The sequence below is a fragment of the Xylocopa sonorina genome, chromosome 9 (assembly GCF_050948175.1).
Source record: "Xylocopa sonorina isolate GNS202 chromosome 9, iyXylSono1_principal, whole genome shotgun sequence".
NCBI classification, from domain to species: Eukaryota; Metazoa; Arthropoda; class Insecta; order Hymenoptera; family Apidae; genus Xylocopa; species Xylocopa sonorina.
Genome location: NC_135201.1, coordinates 8,738,494 through 8,758,833, shown reverse-complemented (window position 1 = coordinate 8,758,833; position 20,340 = coordinate 8,738,494). Strand labels below are relative to the sequence as shown.

The 20,340-nt window shown below is 45.5% G+C and overlaps 1 protein-coding gene and 1 long non-coding RNA gene across 6 annotated transcripts in view; both read left to right on the top strand.

The window, feature by feature from the left end:
* The window catches only part of LOC143426932 (unconventional myosin-XVIIIa), a 55,497-nt gene extending 35,157 nt beyond the window's left edge, over positions 1-20,340 (top strand). For 3 of the 5 annotated variants that reach the window (XM_076900675.1, XM_076900676.1, XM_076900677.1), the window contains 11 exons: positions 10,694-10,822; positions 11,434-11,577; positions 11,961-12,050; positions 15,488-15,847; positions 16,312-16,466; positions 17,565-17,688; positions 18,079-18,533; positions 18,749-19,061; positions 19,345-19,608; positions 19,709-20,046; positions 20,168-20,340. In XM_076900675.1, the coding sequence (XP_076756790.1) occupies positions 10,694-10,822; positions 11,434-11,577; positions 11,961-12,050; positions 15,488-15,847; positions 16,312-16,466; positions 17,565-17,688; positions 18,079-18,533; positions 18,749-19,061; positions 19,345-19,608; positions 19,709-20,046; positions 20,168-20,174 (2,379 nt within the window). In that variant the 3' untranslated portion in view covers positions 20,175-20,340. Of the gene's footprint in view, positions 1-7,648; positions 9,710-10,693; positions 10,823-11,433; positions 11,578-11,960; positions 12,051-14,390; positions 15,303-15,487; positions 15,848-16,311; positions 16,467-17,564; positions 17,689-18,078; positions 18,534-18,748; positions 19,062-19,344; positions 19,609-19,708; positions 20,047-20,167 lie in introns of those variants that run through there. The other 2 variants (XM_076900678.1, XM_076900680.1) reach the window with 2 other exon arrangements.
* Positions 6,015-7,472, top strand: LOC143426957 (uncharacterized). Its single transcript, XR_013102228.1, has 2 exons — positions 6,015-6,068; positions 7,224-7,472. It is a non-coding gene; the product is annotated as an uncharacterized LOC143426957 (long non-coding RNA).

Genomic DNA, 20,340 nt, shown 5'->3' with positions numbered 1-20,340 from the left:
CATTCGAGTAGGCATAACGGTTTTATCTCTGTCCAATGTTTCGATTTCCTTTTCCCTAATAATTCTTACAACTTTCTTCTGCACGCAGCTTACGTAAAGCTGCATATGGTATTCGTCGTACGTACAGCGACACCAACTACGCGTACAAATGTCGCGTGCAAAATAGTCGGCGTTGGTGTAAATATAAACTAAAGAAACTTGCGACGAAACGAGATTTACATTTTCTTAAATAGAACGTAGAATGGAAGAACGAATGTCTTAGTAGTCAGAAATCTACATTCGTTGGAGCGATTTCAAAACGAGAGCATTTTACGTTCGCAACAAAGTAGTCCCTTACTTATTTCGTATAGAATAATCGGAAGAGGTATGCATTAATGTTACAAGGGGAAAGTCAAGAGTACCGATGTTGCGTTTGAGATCTCGTTTTCGAGAAAAACAACTTTGGAAATCCGTACGCGTGCACGAGGCGGTCATCCATATCAGATTTTCGTCACGCACCACCACCGAGCATGAGGCTTTTACCATTGTCCGACCCCCCCACCAATGTTATCCTCCTCAAAAGCAATTTTATCATCCTTATTATCCACGACTTATCTCGAGTAGAGCGTGCATTTAAAGTCTCTCCCAACGAAAGTGGTCATCCTTGAAATAAAAATGTGAACACGCGCATAAATCGTACCCGAGGCTCTAACATTATGTCATTCGAATCCCGGACACGATGCAAAACACATTTGAACAGGCTATAACGTGGAAGCAAAACATCCGTTCCGCTTGGTTTCTCGTACTTAAAGATCGTCGATTCGAATTAAATGAATACGGCGCGGTTCTCTCTAGTTAAAATAAAAGATAATCGCCTCGAAACGTCTCGAGCTGCTCAAACGGTAGCCTGCCAGCCGAAAAGATTGCGGACATGTCCGATTTGTGCGCGGTGGAGAATAAGAAAAAGAAGAAAAGGATCCCCGGGATTTCATAACGCGGCCAGGGCTCTTTTCTCCTGGCGATGCTCTCCCGTATCTCCTCCCATGTCGTCTCCTTTCTCCTGTTCGTCAGTAGGCCAGCGGACATTCCCGGTAACAGCTTTCCAACGCGTTCCCGACATGGCTTCCAATTTCTCGATGCAGCTGCCATCTCCGCGAGATCTATCGATCGGTACCGAACGCTCCGCGCGCCGCCTGGGCCTTTTCTATGCGTACACGTACGTACGGGAGGAACGGCCCCGCGACCTCGCTTTCGCGAGACCCGCGAAATTTCCGTTGCGACTTCTGTACCGCTGCCTGTATATACATGGTGTGCCAAATAGTAAGAGCAGCCCCTTGAGACGAACTTCATACGCATTGCGATTTACCTGTCGATATTATTGCTGATCGATGTATTTTAATCCCTTCCGGTTAGCACGATAAACTCTTCTGTAACGTGGTATTCGTATAAGCGGCTTCTCATAGGACGTGGAGCTAAAATTGCGATGGTTCTTCTAAGTTTATTTTATAGGATACTTGTAGGGATTTTGCTGTTTTGTATGAGCTTCTTACCTTTTTACGTGTTGCATAGGGAAGATGTTGAATTAGAGATGATCAACGTGCGTTTGCTTGGAAGAAAGCGAGAGAAGTGTTTATTTCTTCTTGGAACTTTCTCGATCCCAATCGTAGACATTTACAGTGCTGGACAAAAGTATTGGCACAGCATGATTGTTATGATAAAAATGCTTATAACTATGAAACAAATTGTTAAAAAGGAAAAATTTGTTTACACGTTTATTTATTTATTATTCTAGATTATTATTTAACAGAAACAGTAATATAAATAAAGTGATATGCGAAATAATAACAAAAACATATTTATTGAGCGTTTTAAGCATGGACAAAAGTATTGGCACAAATGATTGAAAGTACTTAGAAATTAAAAATTAATATTTGGTTGGCCCTCCATTCCTCATGATAACTTCCTTCAATCGTTTTGGCATTGAAGTTACCAATTTTTTTGTAAAATCCGGCTCTATATTGTTCCATTCTTGTAAAATAATAGCTTTTAATTGGTTTTTGTTTGTTATATTATATTTTCTAATTTTTTTTTCTAATTCATTCCAAACATGTTCGATGGGATTCATGTCTGGACTCTGGGGTGGGGTATTTAATGTATGTGCGGTATTGTAAACGATCCATTGTCGTACAATATAGGCAGTATGTTTTGGATCATGGTCTTGTTGAAAATAAAAATCACGCGGGAGATTTAATTTATTAGCACTTTTAAATAAATTTTCCTTTAATATATTTAAATATACATATTTGTCCATAATCTCATCTATGAATACTAATTCGCCAACCCCAGACGCTGCAATGGAACCCCATACCATGACTCCACCTCCTCCATGTTTCACAGTGGCTTGTAAATGTTGTGGATCCATTTCCGTATTTGGCTTTCTCCAAACTAATACTCTGCCATCTGATTTAAATATATTAAATTTAGTTTCATCTGAAAATAATACGTTATTCCAGAATGTGGGATCCTTTTTTATAAATTCTTTTGCAAATTCTTTTCTCATCTTCCGATTCTTCTTGGATATGTATGGTTTCCTTCTTGCGACACACGCAGAATATCCCGCATCTTTTAACACTCTCCGTATAGTTTTCGAACTTACTTCTTTTTTATTTTCTTCATTTAACTTTGCTCTAAGTTGTGATGAGTTTAATTTACAATTTATTTTCACTTCCTTTACAATTTTCCGTTTTTCTCTAACTGTTAACTTTGAGGGACGTCCACTTCGATTCCTACTTTTGAAATCTGATTGATTCTCAAATCGTTTTACGACACTTCTAATAGTGAATCGACTTCTATTAACACTTTTTGCTATTTCACTATAAGATTTTCGCATTTTGTGCAAATTTAATATTATTTTTCTCTCTTCACTTGTAGTTTCTTTCCCTCTTCTTGACATTGTTGCTTGTTATATTTCCTATGTTGCTAATCGACTGAACTTAAGGATGACTGTTAGAAAAAATGACTATCAGGGAATCCCCTACCTATACCATCAAGTGACAATCGGATTTTTTTCGGAGAGATACAACTACACTAAATTTTGTATAATGTGCCAATACTTTTGTCCATGCTTAAAACGCTCAATAAATATGTTTTTGTTATTATTTCGCATATCACTTTATTTATATTACTGTTTCTGTTAAATAATAATCTAGAATAATAAATAAATAAACGTGTAAACAAATTTTTCCTTTTTAACAATTTGTTTCATAGTTATAAGCATTTTTATCATAACAATCATGCTGTGCCAATACTTTTGTCCAGCACTGTATGTCACAGACGATCCCTTGCTTCGTGTTATTTATGACCTGTGGCTGTTACGTAATTTGTACCCAGTTTTCCTATTAATGCACGGCAATTAACAAGGTGCTAGTTTAACGAGAGGTTTCCCATCTGTCGACAACTTAATACCTAACTGGCGACCGTCACGTATAACTACTTTCATCCGTGTTTCATCCGAACGGGCTGCGTGCACGGATCGAAAAGGCTTTTACTTGAATCGTGCAATTTTCCTGCTCGATGTATCCAACGATTAGCTGGCTCGTAATCACCGACTCGGCCATGCATTTGTGTCTCTGAAATATCATTTTATTTTTACTTATAATTGCATCCTTGCCATTGTTTTTTCATTTTCAAAGAAACAATATGAAAAATTGGGTTTTAATTATTTGTCATTTATTTTTTCCACAGAGAAAAATATGTATGTGGGCTTGACGATTAGATACACACGCTCTAACTGTAGTCTGATAACGAAAGTATTACTAATTCGAAACTTACCGCAGACGCTGACAAAATCGTGCATTGTTCAACGTCTCGATTTACCATAAATTTGCATCGGTCGAATTCGTAACGAAGGTTAAGCGATTCCATGCGCATTTCTCCCCCTTTGAATTCCTTAAATTGGAATTAACGAAAGAGAAAGATTCGAGCGTGAAAGATCGCCGCGATTCGTTTGTTTCTCTCCTTCGTCTCTTCGCTAACGAGAATACCAATCTGATCATTATGCAACGATCGCACGCACCGCTACCCTTAAACGTAACCTTACTTCGTTTAGAGAGACAGCTCACGCATATTTAAATCGCATTCTTGGCGAACGCGAGCCACAGTCTTTCATTTAATTCCTCTCAGGATTCGCCTGCTCGACTTTGCACCTTCTTTTAAATACACTTCGACATCGTTCTTCGTGATAATGAAGCGCAAAATCACGTTTGACGTTTCGTTAATAAAAATAACAATTCAGGGCTGAAACACACAGAAATGCTAAGTAGCCATGCGGGTTGCCTCGATTCAGGGGCGCGCGCCCTATTAAAGTACGCATGCGCCAGGAATATTCAAACTTACTCCTCCAGAAAACTTCTACCTGCAGCCAGAAATCCTATATACAACACGTTTCCTAACAGTTATTTCCTGTACAGGTTCAATTAACTCAGGTAGACGTAAACCTACGGTTTGCCTGCAACGCTGTTAATTTTCTTCAAACCAAAGGTCCTCGCAATAACATCATCTCGACTAATACGGATTAAGTTCCTTCGAACTGTCCACTGCATCGAATCTCAAATTGTGGCTCCGTTTGTAAGCTGCAATAAATGATATCTATAATACCAGACACACAGCTGTAATGGTACACACTCTATATAATATTAGAAATAATTTTTGCAAAATTACCAGAGTCCCTTCGTCTAACGTTCGTGTCTGCATTGTTGTCGTCAGACGCTGGCGCAAAGACGGTTGCCCGTGTAAAAGGGAATAAACTCTGTTTGAACGAGCACCTTGGGTGCTGGTGGGGAGGGCAGGATCGCGGGAAACGAGGTAGAGCGACTGGTCGAGCGAGTGGGGGAGCGCAGGTACTTGCACCTGACTCGAGCCAAAGTTTTCTGCAACGGAGTCAGTTCGCGGTTGATCCTGATTCCGATCAGAGGGTGATCGGGAAGTGGTCCTCCGGGTTCGGTTGACGTCCGCTCCGCCTCGCTTCGTTCACTTTCGTTTCGTTCCATTTAGAATTGGTACGGTCACGCGCACGCATCGTCCCGACTTTCCAAGTGGTTCCGTTTTGGTGCGTGAAATCGGGCCCGCGTAAGAATGGGACGTTCGTTCGAGCCAATCGAGCTCGTCCGCACCGCAGACAATCGAGGTGTCCTATGAACAGAAGTCGCTCGAGCGACGCGTGGAGACTGCTCGTAGCGTTTCGAGGTTGTCAGTGATATAAACCCACGAAGGGATCCACGGATTCGTTTGGTAACCGGTGATTTCTCGATCGTATCGCGTGTACAAGTGTCTTAGAGTGAGGCTCCTGTTGCGAAGTAAGTACGTAGCAAGTAAATCGGACCGCGCCGCTCGAAAGATCAACCAGTCCACGAATGTTTACACTTTGGCCCACCTCTGTTCTGCTTCATAAAAAATACAATCTTTCCTATCTCCAACTGAAAATTAAATTCAATATTAGAATGGTAACGTTGCAATAATACGGAATTAAACTTGAGCTCGAATATGCAATTATTTTAGATGTAAACAATTTTCGGTTTCCATTACGCCGTGGAGGTTAGGTTATCGTTAATCGAAACAGTTATCGATTCATACCGCGTGTTCTCGAAAGCATCATCTAATCGATTTTTCCAACCAATCGCAATCCTCCAATGAGAATAAAATTAAATTCTCGTTCCGTAGGTAACAAAGTAATCCCTCGGTAATGGACTGTGTAAAAAGGGTTCAGCTTTCGTGTAATTATTCTCTCTTCAAAGTGGACTGGTTGCTTCCTGTCGAATGCGGTCCATTTATTAGGACGTCGCCTGGAAAACGAGCCGCCCATTACCGATTTTAACAGCCGTTCCTTCGATTACGCTAAGGCAGAGATAGAGGAACGGACACGGGGACAACAGGTGGCTGCGAGAGCGCCGGCGATTTCTCAATTAATTCACAAGAGAGAGCAAGAGAGAGAGAGAGAGAGAGAGATTGTGTGTATGCGTGAGAGAGGAGAAGAGAGAGAGAGAAAGAGAGAGAGTCTACGGCCTGTATGGTACCTTTTAAGTTCGATAACGGTAAATACAGATCGAGCTGGAAGTAGCGGACCCGCGATGGCACGTTCGCGCGCGCGCGCGCGCACGCTCGCGACCGCGCCATTGCTCTCCTAATGATCTCCGCTTGAATTATCCTCACGAGAGCATTTTGCTCGCTCCATCTGATCATTCGATCATAAAGGCCCGTCGTTCGTTTGCTTAACGTACCCTCGCGGGACGAGCAGCAGCGACAAATCGCGCGGCGTTTTAACTTAACGATAGAAAGTCGCCGCGGTAACGGGACTCTTTTCGGGACCGGCGAATATCCGTGCCTGTTCGGAAATGAAATTTCGTTTCGGATCTCTTTTTAATACCGTTCGACGCGACATTTTGCCAACCAGAGGCTACTTAGAGGAAACTCGAACGAATTTTATTGCTGCTTATTAGCTGGAAACGTTGACATCGTATCTGAGATCGTCGAGGCAATTCTAGCGGAAGAGAAACGTAGCGATACTTGCTATTTTGGTTCAACGCTGGATGGATCTTTCATCTTGCGACCTTTCGCAATTCCGTACGTGTACTCTTTCCACATAAACTCTATATTTTCTTGAATAAAAAAATTATCTTTATATTATCTACGATTATAATTGTTTCTGGAAACGTTGATTCGTATCTGAGATCGTCGAGGCAATTCCAGCGGAAGAGAAACGTAGCGATACTTGCTATTTTGGTTCAACGCTGGATGGATCTTTCATCTAGCGACCTTTCGCAATTCCGTACGTGTACTCTTTCTACATAAACTCTATATTTTCTTTAATTAAAAAAATTGTCTTTACACTATCTACGATTATAATTGTTTCTAAAGATTACCTCGATTTTACAGTGTATGCTTGGTGTTGAGTGGAGTGAAACCAGTGGGCTCGAATGAAAATGATCAACCACCGTCCACCATCAGTTCCATCTCCCTATCCGTGGAATTTGTCGCAAAAATGCAAGAAGAAGCGGTGTACAGTAGATAGTCACATCGCTTCCCTCTTTCTCTTCGCCGTTTCCCTTTCCCCGTATTCTTGATATACTCCTCTCCTCCCTTCACCTGTCTCTCTCTCTCTCCCTCTCTCTCTCTCTCTTTCTCTCTCTCTCTCTCTGTCGCGTCCATAAAACGCGCGTCCACTTTTACGCGGCTTTTACGGTACTTAGTCGCGGCTCGTTCTCCACGCAAGAGGAAGCCTCACCGAGGGGTCCATTCCCGAACGTGTTCAAGTGCAGGAAGCGAACGGCACGGTTGTTGTTGCCCAGGTGCCCGGCGATTCTCGCCAATGACGGCCGGTGATTCGAGAAAAATGCCGTTGCGGATCGGCACGGAAGAGGAAGACGGGATACGGGGCTGCTACTGCTGAAGCGAGCGGGAAGTTCGCTTCTGGATCTCCGTTTCGAGGTCGCCCGTGCGCTGTTTTCATCGACGACGGATCGCTGCTTATCGTGATCGATCGAACGCGACTGTCACCAGGATTCGGAGCTCGCGATCGAAGGAACACGTGCCTGCGCGCGATACGATTAATAACTGAAACGATACGGCTCTTGTAAATAGCACGATTTATAATTCCACTGTCCATTCCGTATCAGTCTCCCGAGACACTACGACTACCTATCAGCTGGCCAAGATGTTGGATAACGTGACCAGGTGGCCAGGAAGCACCGGCTCGCGGCTGGTCAAGGCCAGAAGCAGCCCCAACGTGTCGAAACCGACCCTGTCCGTACCGAAGAAGCAGACCGCCGGCGATCAGAACAGATCAACGACCACGATCAAGTCGGCTCGCGTCGCAAAAACCACGACACCACCTAGAACAGGTAGCAGGCTCTCCAGCGAGCATACCACCACCAGCGCGCGTACGACTTTTTCCGCGGAACCAGCGAAGACGCGCGCTTCCTGCCCCGGCAAGTTGCGCCGCGTCGTAGATGGCCGCGCGGAAGCGACAGCGAAAACCTTGCCAACGACCACGCGAACCGAGAAGAGGCAGATTACACGATCCATTAGCTCGTCACCGTCGTCCTGCACGATCCTGGAGGATCGTACGTTGCTGAAGAAGGGGCTGTCGTACGCCCCAGCGAAATTGCCCAAGAAACCCGAGGCTCTACGGAAGAAAGCCGCCCTGGACCGTTCAGCCAGTCTGGGCTGCGTGTCCGTAGAGACTCGAGGCGGCTACGAGGACCCGTTCAGGATAAGCGCGTCGTACGCGCCCCAGGTAAACAGACAGGCGATCCCAGATAAAGAGATTCCACGCAGGAAACCGATGAACAGGTCCACCAGTCTGTGGAACGTGCAGACCAGCTCGAGGAGCAGCAGCGATTCTTTGACGAGGAGAACTTTGGGGATGTCGACGAGGCCCAGCAAGATCCCGCTCCTGGCGCATCGCAACGCTCGCGTCGGTCGATCTCTGGCCGATCTATCGCAGGTAGATCGAGCCGTGGAGCCGATCGTGCAGCCAGTGATGTTCGACGTGGTGGACCTGGATCGTTCCATGGACGAGCGCATCTACGAGAACTGCAGAGAGGCGTACGACTGCCCTCCATTGGGAAGTAGCAGCCATCGTCAACCTGCTCGCACTTACACCAGCAACTTGGAGGAACGAGTGGCTCGATTGATGGCCCAGCTGGACGACGATCTGGAGGATGAGAACGAGCAGACTCAGGCGTCGATGGCTGCCTCTGTCGACTGCGTCGACGCTCCTCCTCCTCGCAGAACGAACTCCGTCTTCGAGATACGCGAGGTGGGCCTTGAACGTATCGAGGAGCCGAAGAAGGGCGTCCTTCAGGAGGAGAAGTACATCGCCACGGTGATAAAGATCGAGGAGAGTCCTGAGGAGAAAATCGAGGGTACTGAGAAACTGGATAACTTGCAGGATCTGAAAAAGAGCACACCAAGCAGCAAAGGGACGAGGAGTCGTTTGGAGTTCGAGAAGATCGACAGACAGATCGTCATCGAGGAGTCGAAGAAGAGGAAGGAGACGCCGAATATTCAGGAGCTGAGGAAGAACTGGGAGAAACAGAGCGGTGGATCGATGGTGAAGGACTCTGAGAAGAAGCCACCTGATTGTGGGACTCCTCCAGCGTCCACTGTAGAGCCTTTGAAGTCCTCATGCCAACGACACGTGGAATTGAAACAGGATGCGAAGAGCAAACAAGCGGTCGGCAAAAGAGCCAAGGAGATCGAGCAATTGGTGAACTTCTTTAATTGTAAGAACGCGCAGGCGTCCAAGGAGGTGAAGGATCCGTGGATCAAGACGAGGTCAGCGTCAGAGGAGCCAGTGGCTACGTTGAAGAAGTCTGTCGATGCTAAACACATACAGGACTACAACGGATACATTTCTGATGGGAACTGTTCAGAGGATAGCGGGCACATAAGCAACGAGAACGAGGTCGAATGGAAGGATGGTATGGTGCAAAGCGAGACGACGGATTTTGCCAAGGAGCAGTACTTCGAGCGCAACGAGCTTCGCGGTTTGGGTGTATTCGATGGTCCATCGATCGTCACCAGGTTGGACCAGGAGAAGAAGCCCACGGTTGTGGTTAGAAGCAGCGTCTCGGGGTCCAGCAGTGTCAACGGCTCCAAGGAGGTCGCGAAAGTAGCAGACACCGGCAAAGACCAGTGGAAAGCTTGCAGATCGTACAACGATGGGCGACAGGTCCGTCGCGTAATCATTTGTTTTAGGGCCGTTGAAATGATTGATACGCATTTTGGATACTTTAGAGTCCTAGAAATTATTGTATTTCTCGCGCTATGAAAATGATTGAGTGCGTATAGCAACGTTGATTTGTTTCTTTGGAAAGGAACTCTTTTTCTCTGAGCAGCAACAATGTAATTATTCGAATCGATCGACGTATTACTATGAAAGTTGCGATCAGGCTGAGGCACAGCATAGTTTTCTATACCAACGTGGTGTTTCACTGTTTAATTACTCATCAGAGAGAGTACTTTTTTTACCATAAAGTTCTACGCGCGAAATGCAATCGTGTAAATCGTGTCAGGGATATCTCCGTTCCCTTTATCCGCCATTCATTTTTGTTCGTTCCATTCTTCTCCTCGCGGGTTCTGGTACATACCACCACATCGACGTAATTTCAATTAATACCGCGGCGATGCGCGGCACTATTGTCGACGGTCTATGCCAATTAAATTCAACTATGACCGGATTTGCTCGTCAAATAGAAAGCGTACGTGTGATTTTCGTTTGTACACTTTGGCATTTGCATAAATCGAATATTCATATTTCGATATTTGCATAACCCGGACTTTCACCGAAATTAATCCTGTCTATCGATACAATAGAGGAAAATCCTTTTTGTTAAATCTGCACAATTATCCTTTAACGTTTATCACTCTGGTTCTGAATGCAGCAATATTATCAAATTTTCTATAATAAGAGAATCTACGATATTCTATTCTATTCTATGATAGTAGAAAATTTTCTATAATAATATTTATTTGATTTCAAAAATTATATTGCAACACTTGTTCCGACCATTTCAAAGGGTCGCAAAATTTGCTCGAAGGAGTTGCAATATTTTTTATACAAAGAATAAAAAGGTAGTGGATAATTTGTGAATCACAGCGTAGTGTAAAATATCGTGTAGAACGTTGGATTAATCTCCCGTTTCCCTTTTGACAGATATTTTTCAGGTCTGGTACCCTGGAGCGGCTCGAGGCTCAGAGAGACGAGAAGCTAACCGGGCACATTATTCTTCTTCAAGCAAGGTGTAGGGGTTATCTGGCACGTCGTAAACTCAACACTTTGAAAGTATGTCACGACATCTTCTTGGGTTTGTAAAAGTGCACCTTCACTTGCGAGCCTGCACAGTAGTTTTCACTCATCCCGAGAAATTTCAAAGTGGCTTCTTCATTTTAATGTTACGTCCGCCACGCGTTGCAACAAATCACGCGTGCATTTTTTCCGCCGGAATTTTTGCTGGCTGGCCACGTATTCACATTCACGCGAATTCACCAGCAGCCCTCATTATCGTTATCATTTTTTAAAATTCATTTTTCAAGTGAACCGCTCGACGAGTCATTGGCTTTTTAATTCGTCTTTAATTAGTCGAAAGTCAACGAAAGTTAAGTCGTCCCGTGGTACTAAAATGATACGAGAATGGTATACGTTTCCCTTTAAACGAATATAACTCGCTTTCGTCGATTTTTTTTTTTAGAAACCTTTTACTTTCGTGTATCGTTACATTTTATGCGAGGCATCGAAGCTGGTCTTCTTTCGATACTTCTGCGTTTTGTTATCTAAAATGTTAGGAGAGAGAGATAAGCTGCGCGAAGTGTAAAACGGGTACTCTCGAATCACGAATTTCTTTTCTATAAAAGTTTGCAAATCGCTATAATCATTGCGTTTTATGCCCTTTCCAGTTGCAAGATCTAGCGGTCAGATGCATACAGAGGAACGTTAGGAAGTGGATGTCCGTACGAGAATGGCCATGGTGGAGATTATACGTGAAAGTAGCACCTTTATTAAACGTTCATCGGACGGAGGATCAATTGAAGGCGAAGACGGTGAGAATGCGTCTTCTATTTTTCCACGACGATCGTTAAACTGCGGATGTTTATGCAAATTCATGCCTTTATAGATACGATCAAAGAATTTCCTTTCATCCTCTAAATATTACAACGTACACTTTATTTTCGTTGTTTCGTACGATTTTTGCACGTCGCGAGCGTCCCGTGCTTTTCCTTCTTGCATATTTAACGTTGATACGTCGATAGTTGGCTTCCTGAGGCGGATGGTATCAACGACGCACAATTTTTCCATGTAGAATGCAATTAGTACTTGGGACATCGATTATTTACGATGATAAAACCTCGAATGCCTTTCAGCATTTTATTTAAATCGTTTTCTTTTAATGTACTAATCGTGATTCTTCTTTTTTTTGGAACAGGAGGAACTCGAGATTCTCAGAGCAAAGGTTGAAAGGTTGGAGCAGGAGCGCAATCATCTGAAACATGACAATGATAAATTGGAAGCTAAGGTATAACGCTTGTTCTTTAAATAGTTTCAAACAATTCCACTCGCAGTTTGTAACATTCTTATGCATTTCAGAAATTCAATGAAAATTTATAAACCGTAGGTAAAGTCAAGAACCAACACAGCGGAAACGATAATTCTGTAGAAAAATTCATGCATATGGAATAGCATTTGCAGCTCGTTTAAAGACTTAAACGAGCCATTTCTTTTGCTTATCTACTTTGGGTAGAATTAATTAACCCATTGCTGCGGAGGACGATCATAGCCGTTCAATTTTTTGGCGATATGCAAACGAATTATAGTTACTTTCATTAACCATTCGAGTGGTTAAAAGTGCCAACCACGCAGGCAATGGGTTCAGAATATGTAACGCGTGCACGTAGCTTTTTTTCTACACCCATCGTGAAGTGGGTCATTCGGCATAAAGCGTGTAACAATTTTTGTTTCCTTCGTGTAATTCTAGACGTTAGTATTCTGACTGAAGAGCGTAGTAATGGGCATGGTCGACGGTTTGAAGACGAGCTAGAAGTCGCTTGTCCAGAGAGCGGAGGAAAGTTCGTTAAGCGGCGTCGTTCGTCCGAATACTCGCGATCCTTGTATCGTGCAATTGGGTTAACTGCGTCAGACGGAGCGCGCGGCTGTTTTATCGCGTTATGAATCTGATCAGTAGAGCATCGCGCGAGAAGCATCGACCCCTCTCAAACGCTTTACCTTGCTCTCGGATAAAAGTTCCAGTGACCGACATTTCTCTGCCCGCCGTTGTCCCGGTGTCGTATGAAAATTCCTCTCACGACCTTGGCATTGCTGTACACGACGCCGTACCGATCACCTGCTGGCCTGCTGTTATATATATTATTCTTTCGCGATTTCTAACCGGTTCCGTTCCACTCGTGCTCGACCTTTTCATCATATTAGAACACGTTTATCTACCGCGCGGAAGCTGCTCCTCCGACTTCCTGCACGAATGTCCCTCTTGTTTCCAAATCGTTCCTGGAAGAGTAAAAATTGTCATACTTTCGTACGTGTTTGGCATAACAATTGAGGCCTTGCTTGCTCGTTTTTAATTGGAAAAGAAATCGTTTCCCTAAAATGCTTGATCCAAGTAAAAGTACACCAGTTAAACTAATATGGATTATGACCGAGCTTAGCTTCGAGCGATTATCAGTGCATGCGAGCTTGAAATTGCTTTGGAACGATTTGGAATTACTATAAATTAGCCGAGATTAGAAGATTAGAAAACGCTATATTTACGTGGACCTTTTGCATTCAACCGAACAACAGGCCAAACGCGTTTGGTCGCTCGAGAAGGCCACCGTTCGTCCTCCATTAATTCTCCAAACCGATCGACTCTTGTTAACGGAAACGTAGACGTCTGCTAATTCGGTGGATCGTCGTTACCGTTCTACCCGCGATAGTAATATCTCAATGAAATGGCGAATTCCCACCCAATTAGTGTTTTGTATCAGCGAACGTTGGAGTAAACGCATCAACTTTCACTGTCACAGTAATTAGATTTACAACGCTCGTTCATTCAGACTGCCGGCTGTCTAAGCGTTACAGGAAGTTATCCGAAAACGCATGCGTTGACCGACACGTCGGACACCCGGCGTGCTCTTTTTGCCTCCTTTCTCGCCTCTACGGTGGACGTATTGGTCCTCTATCAGAGTTTTCTCGCGGATACTTGGCTCTGTTCCAAAATCGCGGCCCGTACTCCCGGCTGCCTTCCTTCCCTGTTCGCCATTCCGTCTCGCTCGCACCCCGTTTCCCTTAGAATAACTCGGAGGTGACCGTCTCCACCAATGGGCCACCGCCACCGGCCGGTGCGTCGACTGACCCAGGAAGAGCAGCCAGTTAGTTGCACCGCGACTCCCTCTCGACACGGGTGTCGTCGCCGTTCGGCTCGTTACGCAATTATAAATGCTCCTGCCCGTCGAACCAGCCTCATCGAGCTAGAAACCGTCATCCTGAGTCTGAGAACGAGCCACGAGCAGCCTGACAACGATGCTATTCGATCGCTGGATGGCACCTTGGACAGACTGCACAACTGGTCGCTGTGGTTGCTGCTGAAGATCTGCCATCGATCTCTTCGCTTGGTCCATGATCGATATCGTTGCAAGTACTGAGAACCACTGTCCACGACGTGAGGAACCTCTATCGCAACGAGAGACAGAAAATAGAGCGCCAGGAACCATGCAACCGTATCCCAATAAGATGCATTTGATAGACCCAGTTCGCTGTGCTGAACGTCTTTATTGCTGTTGTAGCGGACGGTGGTAACTAGCGAGGAATAGCGCTCCACAAGTGGCCAGGAAGGCGGTGTCGATGAAAGTAAATAGAAGTTAAGACTAGCACCAACGATATGCCGTCGTTACCTAGCACGTACTCTGGCGCGATGTCGCCCACCACGAACGACAATCCGCAGACCTTCGAACAGCCCCTGACCAGCCAACAGCTGTTGAATAGAGCCAGCCAGCTGAACGACACGATAATGGAGAATTTGCGGAAACAGGAATCGATGGCCAGCCAAGAACTGATGGACACAGCCAACGAGCTCAGCGATACGATCATGGAGAACCTAAGGAAGCCTCCAGAGGCGACGATACTAGCGAGAAGACCCCCGTTGCCACCGTTAAAGAGACCCATTAGCAGGCTACAAGCGTCAGGATTAACGAGAAGTCCATCGCCGTGCAGTTTGTCTTCCAGCTTGTCTCACCGTTCGAGATCCATGTCCGTGCTCTCCTCCAGACCCCACACGAGCCTTGGCTCGTCGACAGGCTTCTCCACGCCTCCCAGAAGGATCTTTCCTGTCGAGAGCGCGTCCCGTTCAGAATCGACAGAGGACGTGTCTTCGAAGGAACAGGCGCCGGTTGTGTTCGACGCCAGTTTGAATTTCGTGCTGGGCTGCGATAAACAGAGGGTCAGACAGTCGTTCAGACCGACAGCCTCTCACATGGAACCCTCGACCGCCTCCTCTTATTTGTCCTCGAAGATCTCGCAGTTCCTGCAAAGAACCGATCACATTATGGACGAGTGGCGCAGTCTGGGTCATAAAGATGATTCAGATACCGATTTGAATACACGCTCAGGGTCTCGTGGTCGAGGCAGAACGATGGGCAGGAGTCAGAGCGCTACGAACATCATGATCCGCGGTTATCAGTATTACAGCAGGTCGAACAGCGTCGCCAAGACGAGCTCTAGGCGTTCCTTGTCCCGCGCTTCGGAGGATAGGACTATCTCTGACAGTGTTGGTCATGAGGTACCTTTTGCTCCCTAGATTCAAAGGATTCGCTTCATTCTGTTGGAGTCTCTTGCAACTTTGTACAACGAACTGCTCGTTAAACTGGAAACGTGGCCAACTGTTGTACTATGTGGCCACGTTATTGTGTTCAGAACGTTTGCAAGCGAGCTGTGAATAATTTTTTTTTTCTGTTCTTGTTGTAGCTTAGTGAAATGACAGCAGACTTCGCAGAGGAGCACTCGACGTCGACGCTGGCGGCGGAGAGGATCGACGCTGAGACATCCGAGCGTCTGCGACTCGAACGCGAACTGCAGGATGTCACAGAGGCGAACAAGAATCTTCAGCAAACGACGGAACGTCTGGAGATGGAGCTTCTGTACGCGAGGACCGCGGATTTGAACGACGTCGCGTCCGACGCCGAGGACGGCGAGGACGGCGGCGTTTACAAGCAGAGGTACGAGCACGCCGTCAGGGAGCTCGAGTTCACGAAACGGAAGATGGCACAGCAGCACGAGGATGATTTGGAGCAGCTCGTGGGACTCAAGAAGCAATTAGAAAAGAAAGTACGTACTTGGGCGATAATTTTCTACTTCTTTGAAGAGTATTTTCAGATACACTTTCGTCTACAAGTATCTGGACACTTTTACGTATTTATGGAATTCGCATGAATTAGCATCCAAGTACCATAGATTGTATATCGATAATATAAGATTTATGAACAAGAGAGCAGCGCGATGCAGACGTTCTGTAAACTTTAGTTTAAGTTTTAGAGTGCTAGCGATCGCAACGATCAGCTGTAGAAAAGAATTATTAAAAGAAAAATGTGCTGTTATTATAGTTTTCAGCTGATGATTGATATTTCATTAGACAAATAGCTGTGGGAACAAATTTAGACGTTCGCGGTCCTTATGGATGGAAGTGTATCTCTAACTTCACTTTATAGCGTTATATCGGTACTTACAGGTTCACAGAGTTCTGAAGGTGGTTCGATGCAAATTAAATAAAATAATATTGGTTCGTGTTTCAGTTAGATGACGCTTACGAGGAGGTCGAGGAGCAACGTCAAGTGGTCGGGCAATGGAAGCGGCGCGTCCAAAAGTTGAACGGCGAGATGCACGACCTGAGATTATTGTTAGAAGAACAAACAGCCAGGAATAATCTTCTGGAAAAGAAACAGCGCAAGTACGTGCTTGCTCGATGCCGCTCGAAACTGTCTTTTTTTACCCGCCGTTCCAATAACTTTTCGCATTTGTTTCATCGCGGGCAGCGGGAAGTATTTTTGGAAACTTTTGCGTAAACCGTACGGAACTAGCGCGATTGACCAGGCTCGGAGAATGCGCAGGATGTTCTAATTTCGTTCTATGCGATTTAAGAGGAAGTTCTTGAAAACGTCGGATCGAACTTTCCCATTCAAGTGCAGTCCCATCAAAACTCGAGCGTAATATTTATCGTGGAAAGTAATGCACAGTTGTGTCTGCAGAATTTTTTCAAAATTAATATCTCACAAACGTAGATCAATTTGCAAGGGATACTAACGTAGAGTCATATATATACGCGATTTTAATTCTTAAAAATTACACTAAACAACGTATCGATAAAGGTAAAATTACAACGATCGATCAGATCGAACAGAATTGCAATTTGCGCGCAACGTTCGCTTTCTTTTTAATTCTGTCCAGTCGACCAAAGTGAATCGTGTAATTTCACCTGAGCCAAGGGGCGCTAGAATGTAAATTGTCCCGTGCCTGGTCATCGTATCTACATTTCAAATACGAACACAGGACTATTTAAGTTACAATTAGTATGATGCTCTATATATTTCAATGCACCGTAGGAATCGAATAATTGGAATAACTGTAAAGTCGATGTTAGCAAAGAAAAAGCGATCAGAGGATCCATTCAAGCTAGAAGACAGAATAGATTTTTGCTGCCGTCCGCCCGTTAAATTTGTCGAATTTCCACGGCATCGAGGGGTGCTCTATTCTGATTTCGCTCGCGGCAACAAGTGTTTCTGGCAATTGGCCAGGTCGGTAATTTGCGCGTCCGACGACATCAGCCACTGGTTGGAGATCCGTTGAAAGTGCATAAGCCGTGATTGACTGATCCAAATATAGGCTGCTGCGATAGCCAGGAAACTAGGATCTTGTTGCCGCCACGATAGAAAGAAAGAAGATAACAATCGTTCGATCGCGTTACAACCCTCGATATCTTCTCGTTCCTCTTTCAAACGCGGACCAGTCGACAATTTTACATTCTAATTTGTGCTTCTCGTCTGTTTAGATTCGACTCGGAAACACAGAATCTGATGAACGATCTGCGACAGGAAAAAGCGCAACGCGAGAGGCTGGCCAGAGAGAAGGAGATTGCCATTGCGGAGAAATTTACCATCGAACAAAATCTCAGCGTGAGTATATCTTTTAGAGAAGAATTCCTTTCCACTCGAATTAATAAGCTATTTAATCGATACAAAAATGGATAACCCTTAGTCTAACAAATGCATTCTCGGTACTGTCTTATACTTTGTCACGTTACGTCTTTACAGTTCTAGTCAGTAACAGAAATATCCGAGCGTGTGCAGTGTCCTTGACAAAAATATAGCTTCCTTTGACATTTGCGAGGGGTGGAGTGAAATGTGTTTCCGGCTTGGATAATCAAATATTCGCATTGTCATAAATTGTCTTCGTATATCGAGCTAGAATCGCGATTCTGCATAAGCATTTCGTTGCAAGCATTAAATCTTAATTAGAGCCGATTAATTGACGCTCTTTTCTTAATCGTCCATTTATTAACGCAGGACGCGAGACTGGAGATCGAGTTGAAGGAAGAGAGGCTGCGAACACTGAGCCAAGAGCTCGAGGAGTTAACATTCGGCGGCAAGACCGAGGAGGAGGTCGCACAGCTGAAGAAAGCGAAACACGAACTGGAGAAGAGATCGAAGGACCAGGAGGAGGAGTTGGACGACCTCGCTGGTCAGGTGCAGCTACTCGAGCAGGCGAAGCTCAGGCTGGAGATGAGCATCGAGCAGCAACGGAAGGAGATGCGTAAAGAGATGCAGCAGAGGGACGAGGAGCTGGAGGACGTGCGTGGAAACGCGTTGAAGAAGGTGAAGGCTCTCGAGTTGCAGCTGGAGAACGAGCACGAGGAGAGGACGATACTGCTTCGAGAGAAGCACGAATTGGAACGTCGTTTGGTGGCAATCGAAGAGCAGGACCGTGCTGAACGCGCAGCAGAAGCTGACACCATGCACAGGTACGCTGCGAGCCAGATTCTATGCGAGTCCTTTTATATACCGCGTTATGCTTTACAAAATAAACCGTAGAGTGCTTCTCTAGATCGTATCCACTGAAAATTATGTAACGCCAACAAACAATAAGAGCTGTAAGACGATCCTTCATTCGGTTCTTATTATACTGTCCATTGTGTCTGTTCCGCGGCAACAAGTTCAGTTTATTTTTGCGTGCCAGGCTGAAGAGAGACTTGAAGAGAACTAAAGCTCTGCTGAGAGACGCTCAAACGATGCTGGAGAGATCAAAGGGTGACTCGACCGGTAAAGCAGCGCTGCGGCAATTGAAGAACCAGCTGGAGGACGCGGAATGCGCCAGAGCTGTTGCGGTTAAAGCGAAACAGGCGTTGGAGCAGGAGCTGAACGAAACGCAGGCGTCGCTGGAGGAGGCGCTGCGACAACGTTCCGAGGCCGAGGAACGAGCTAACGTGGCCAACCGCGAGCGAACAGAGCTACTCTCGCAATTGGAAGAGAACGAAGAAGAGTTGGCAGAAGTAAGAACACAAAATGCGAGCTAGAGTTAGTTTTAGGTTTCACAAAAATTATTGGCTGAACTCAGCTAGTGTCAGTAAGAAATGTATCGATTCAATTGGCACCGTACGATTATCGTCATGAATCATTGCGCCAGTAAAATAAAGAGCAGATGCACGTCTTGGCATCGTTACCTTTGGTGTACGTTCAACGCCAGTAATCTTTGTTGGAGCTTCTCTTTTGATCATTTTCTAGTCACCACGATCGTCACCACGAATGAAACGTAATTATTGTTCGATCCAACAGGTTCTGAAGAAATATCGAGCGGCGGTGCAGCAAGTATCGGCTGAACAGGCTCAACTGCAGGAGGCGCAAGTTCAGATCGCTGCGCTCGAGGCAGAGAAATCCTCGCTGAAGGATCAGCTCTCGGAACTAACGCAACGACTGGAATCCGTCGAGCAACTCGGCGATCCGACTGCGAACAGTTTAGCCACGCGACGGCTCGAGTTCCGCGCCAAGGAGCTCGAGAACAAACTCGAGTTGGAGCAAACGACACGAGCGCGCCTCGAAGTACGTAAATTAACCTGCTGAAGAATTATTCGTAATCGCGTGTAGGTAAGATAAAGGTATTCAGGTGAATCATTCGTTCACACGATCCGTTCTGTTGCAGACTCAGATAGCCAGACTGAAGGAGAACGTAGAGAAATTGCAAACGGAGACAGCGTTGCTGCGAACGAAGGGACAGAACGCCCAGGACGCCTCGAGAAGACTGCAGAGATCGTTGCGCGAAGCTAGAGAAGAGGCCAGCGCCGCGTTGGCACGCGAACAGGAGTCGACGCGTGCTCGTCGCGAGCTGGAGAAGTCCCTCGAAGCTGCTGAGGCGGAAACCAAGGTGGCGAGGGACGATCTCAGGCTGGCGCTTCAAAGAATCGACGATCTGCAGAGCGCGATCCAGGGAGAGCTCGATTTGGATTGCAGCGAGGAGGGGACGACCGAGAACAGCGATAGGTATCCGTCGAATTTCTATTCGACCCTCTCGCGAACGAACATCTCCAACGTCTACGAACACAATTAAGATACCTTTATTCAAATATAATTGAAATATACTTATTTTTTCTGTTATTTTCAGTGATTGATGCGAACAGTTGTCGGACTTCGAGTCTGACGAAAGCAAAGATAAGAAGCTCACCGACCAACGTACAGTCGAGAGAGTTGCTGACGAATCGTCGCTCGCGGAATCATCGATGGATACTTGTTGATTGAGAGAGAATTAAGGAGAAGGAGAGGAAGAGGAGTGAAGGA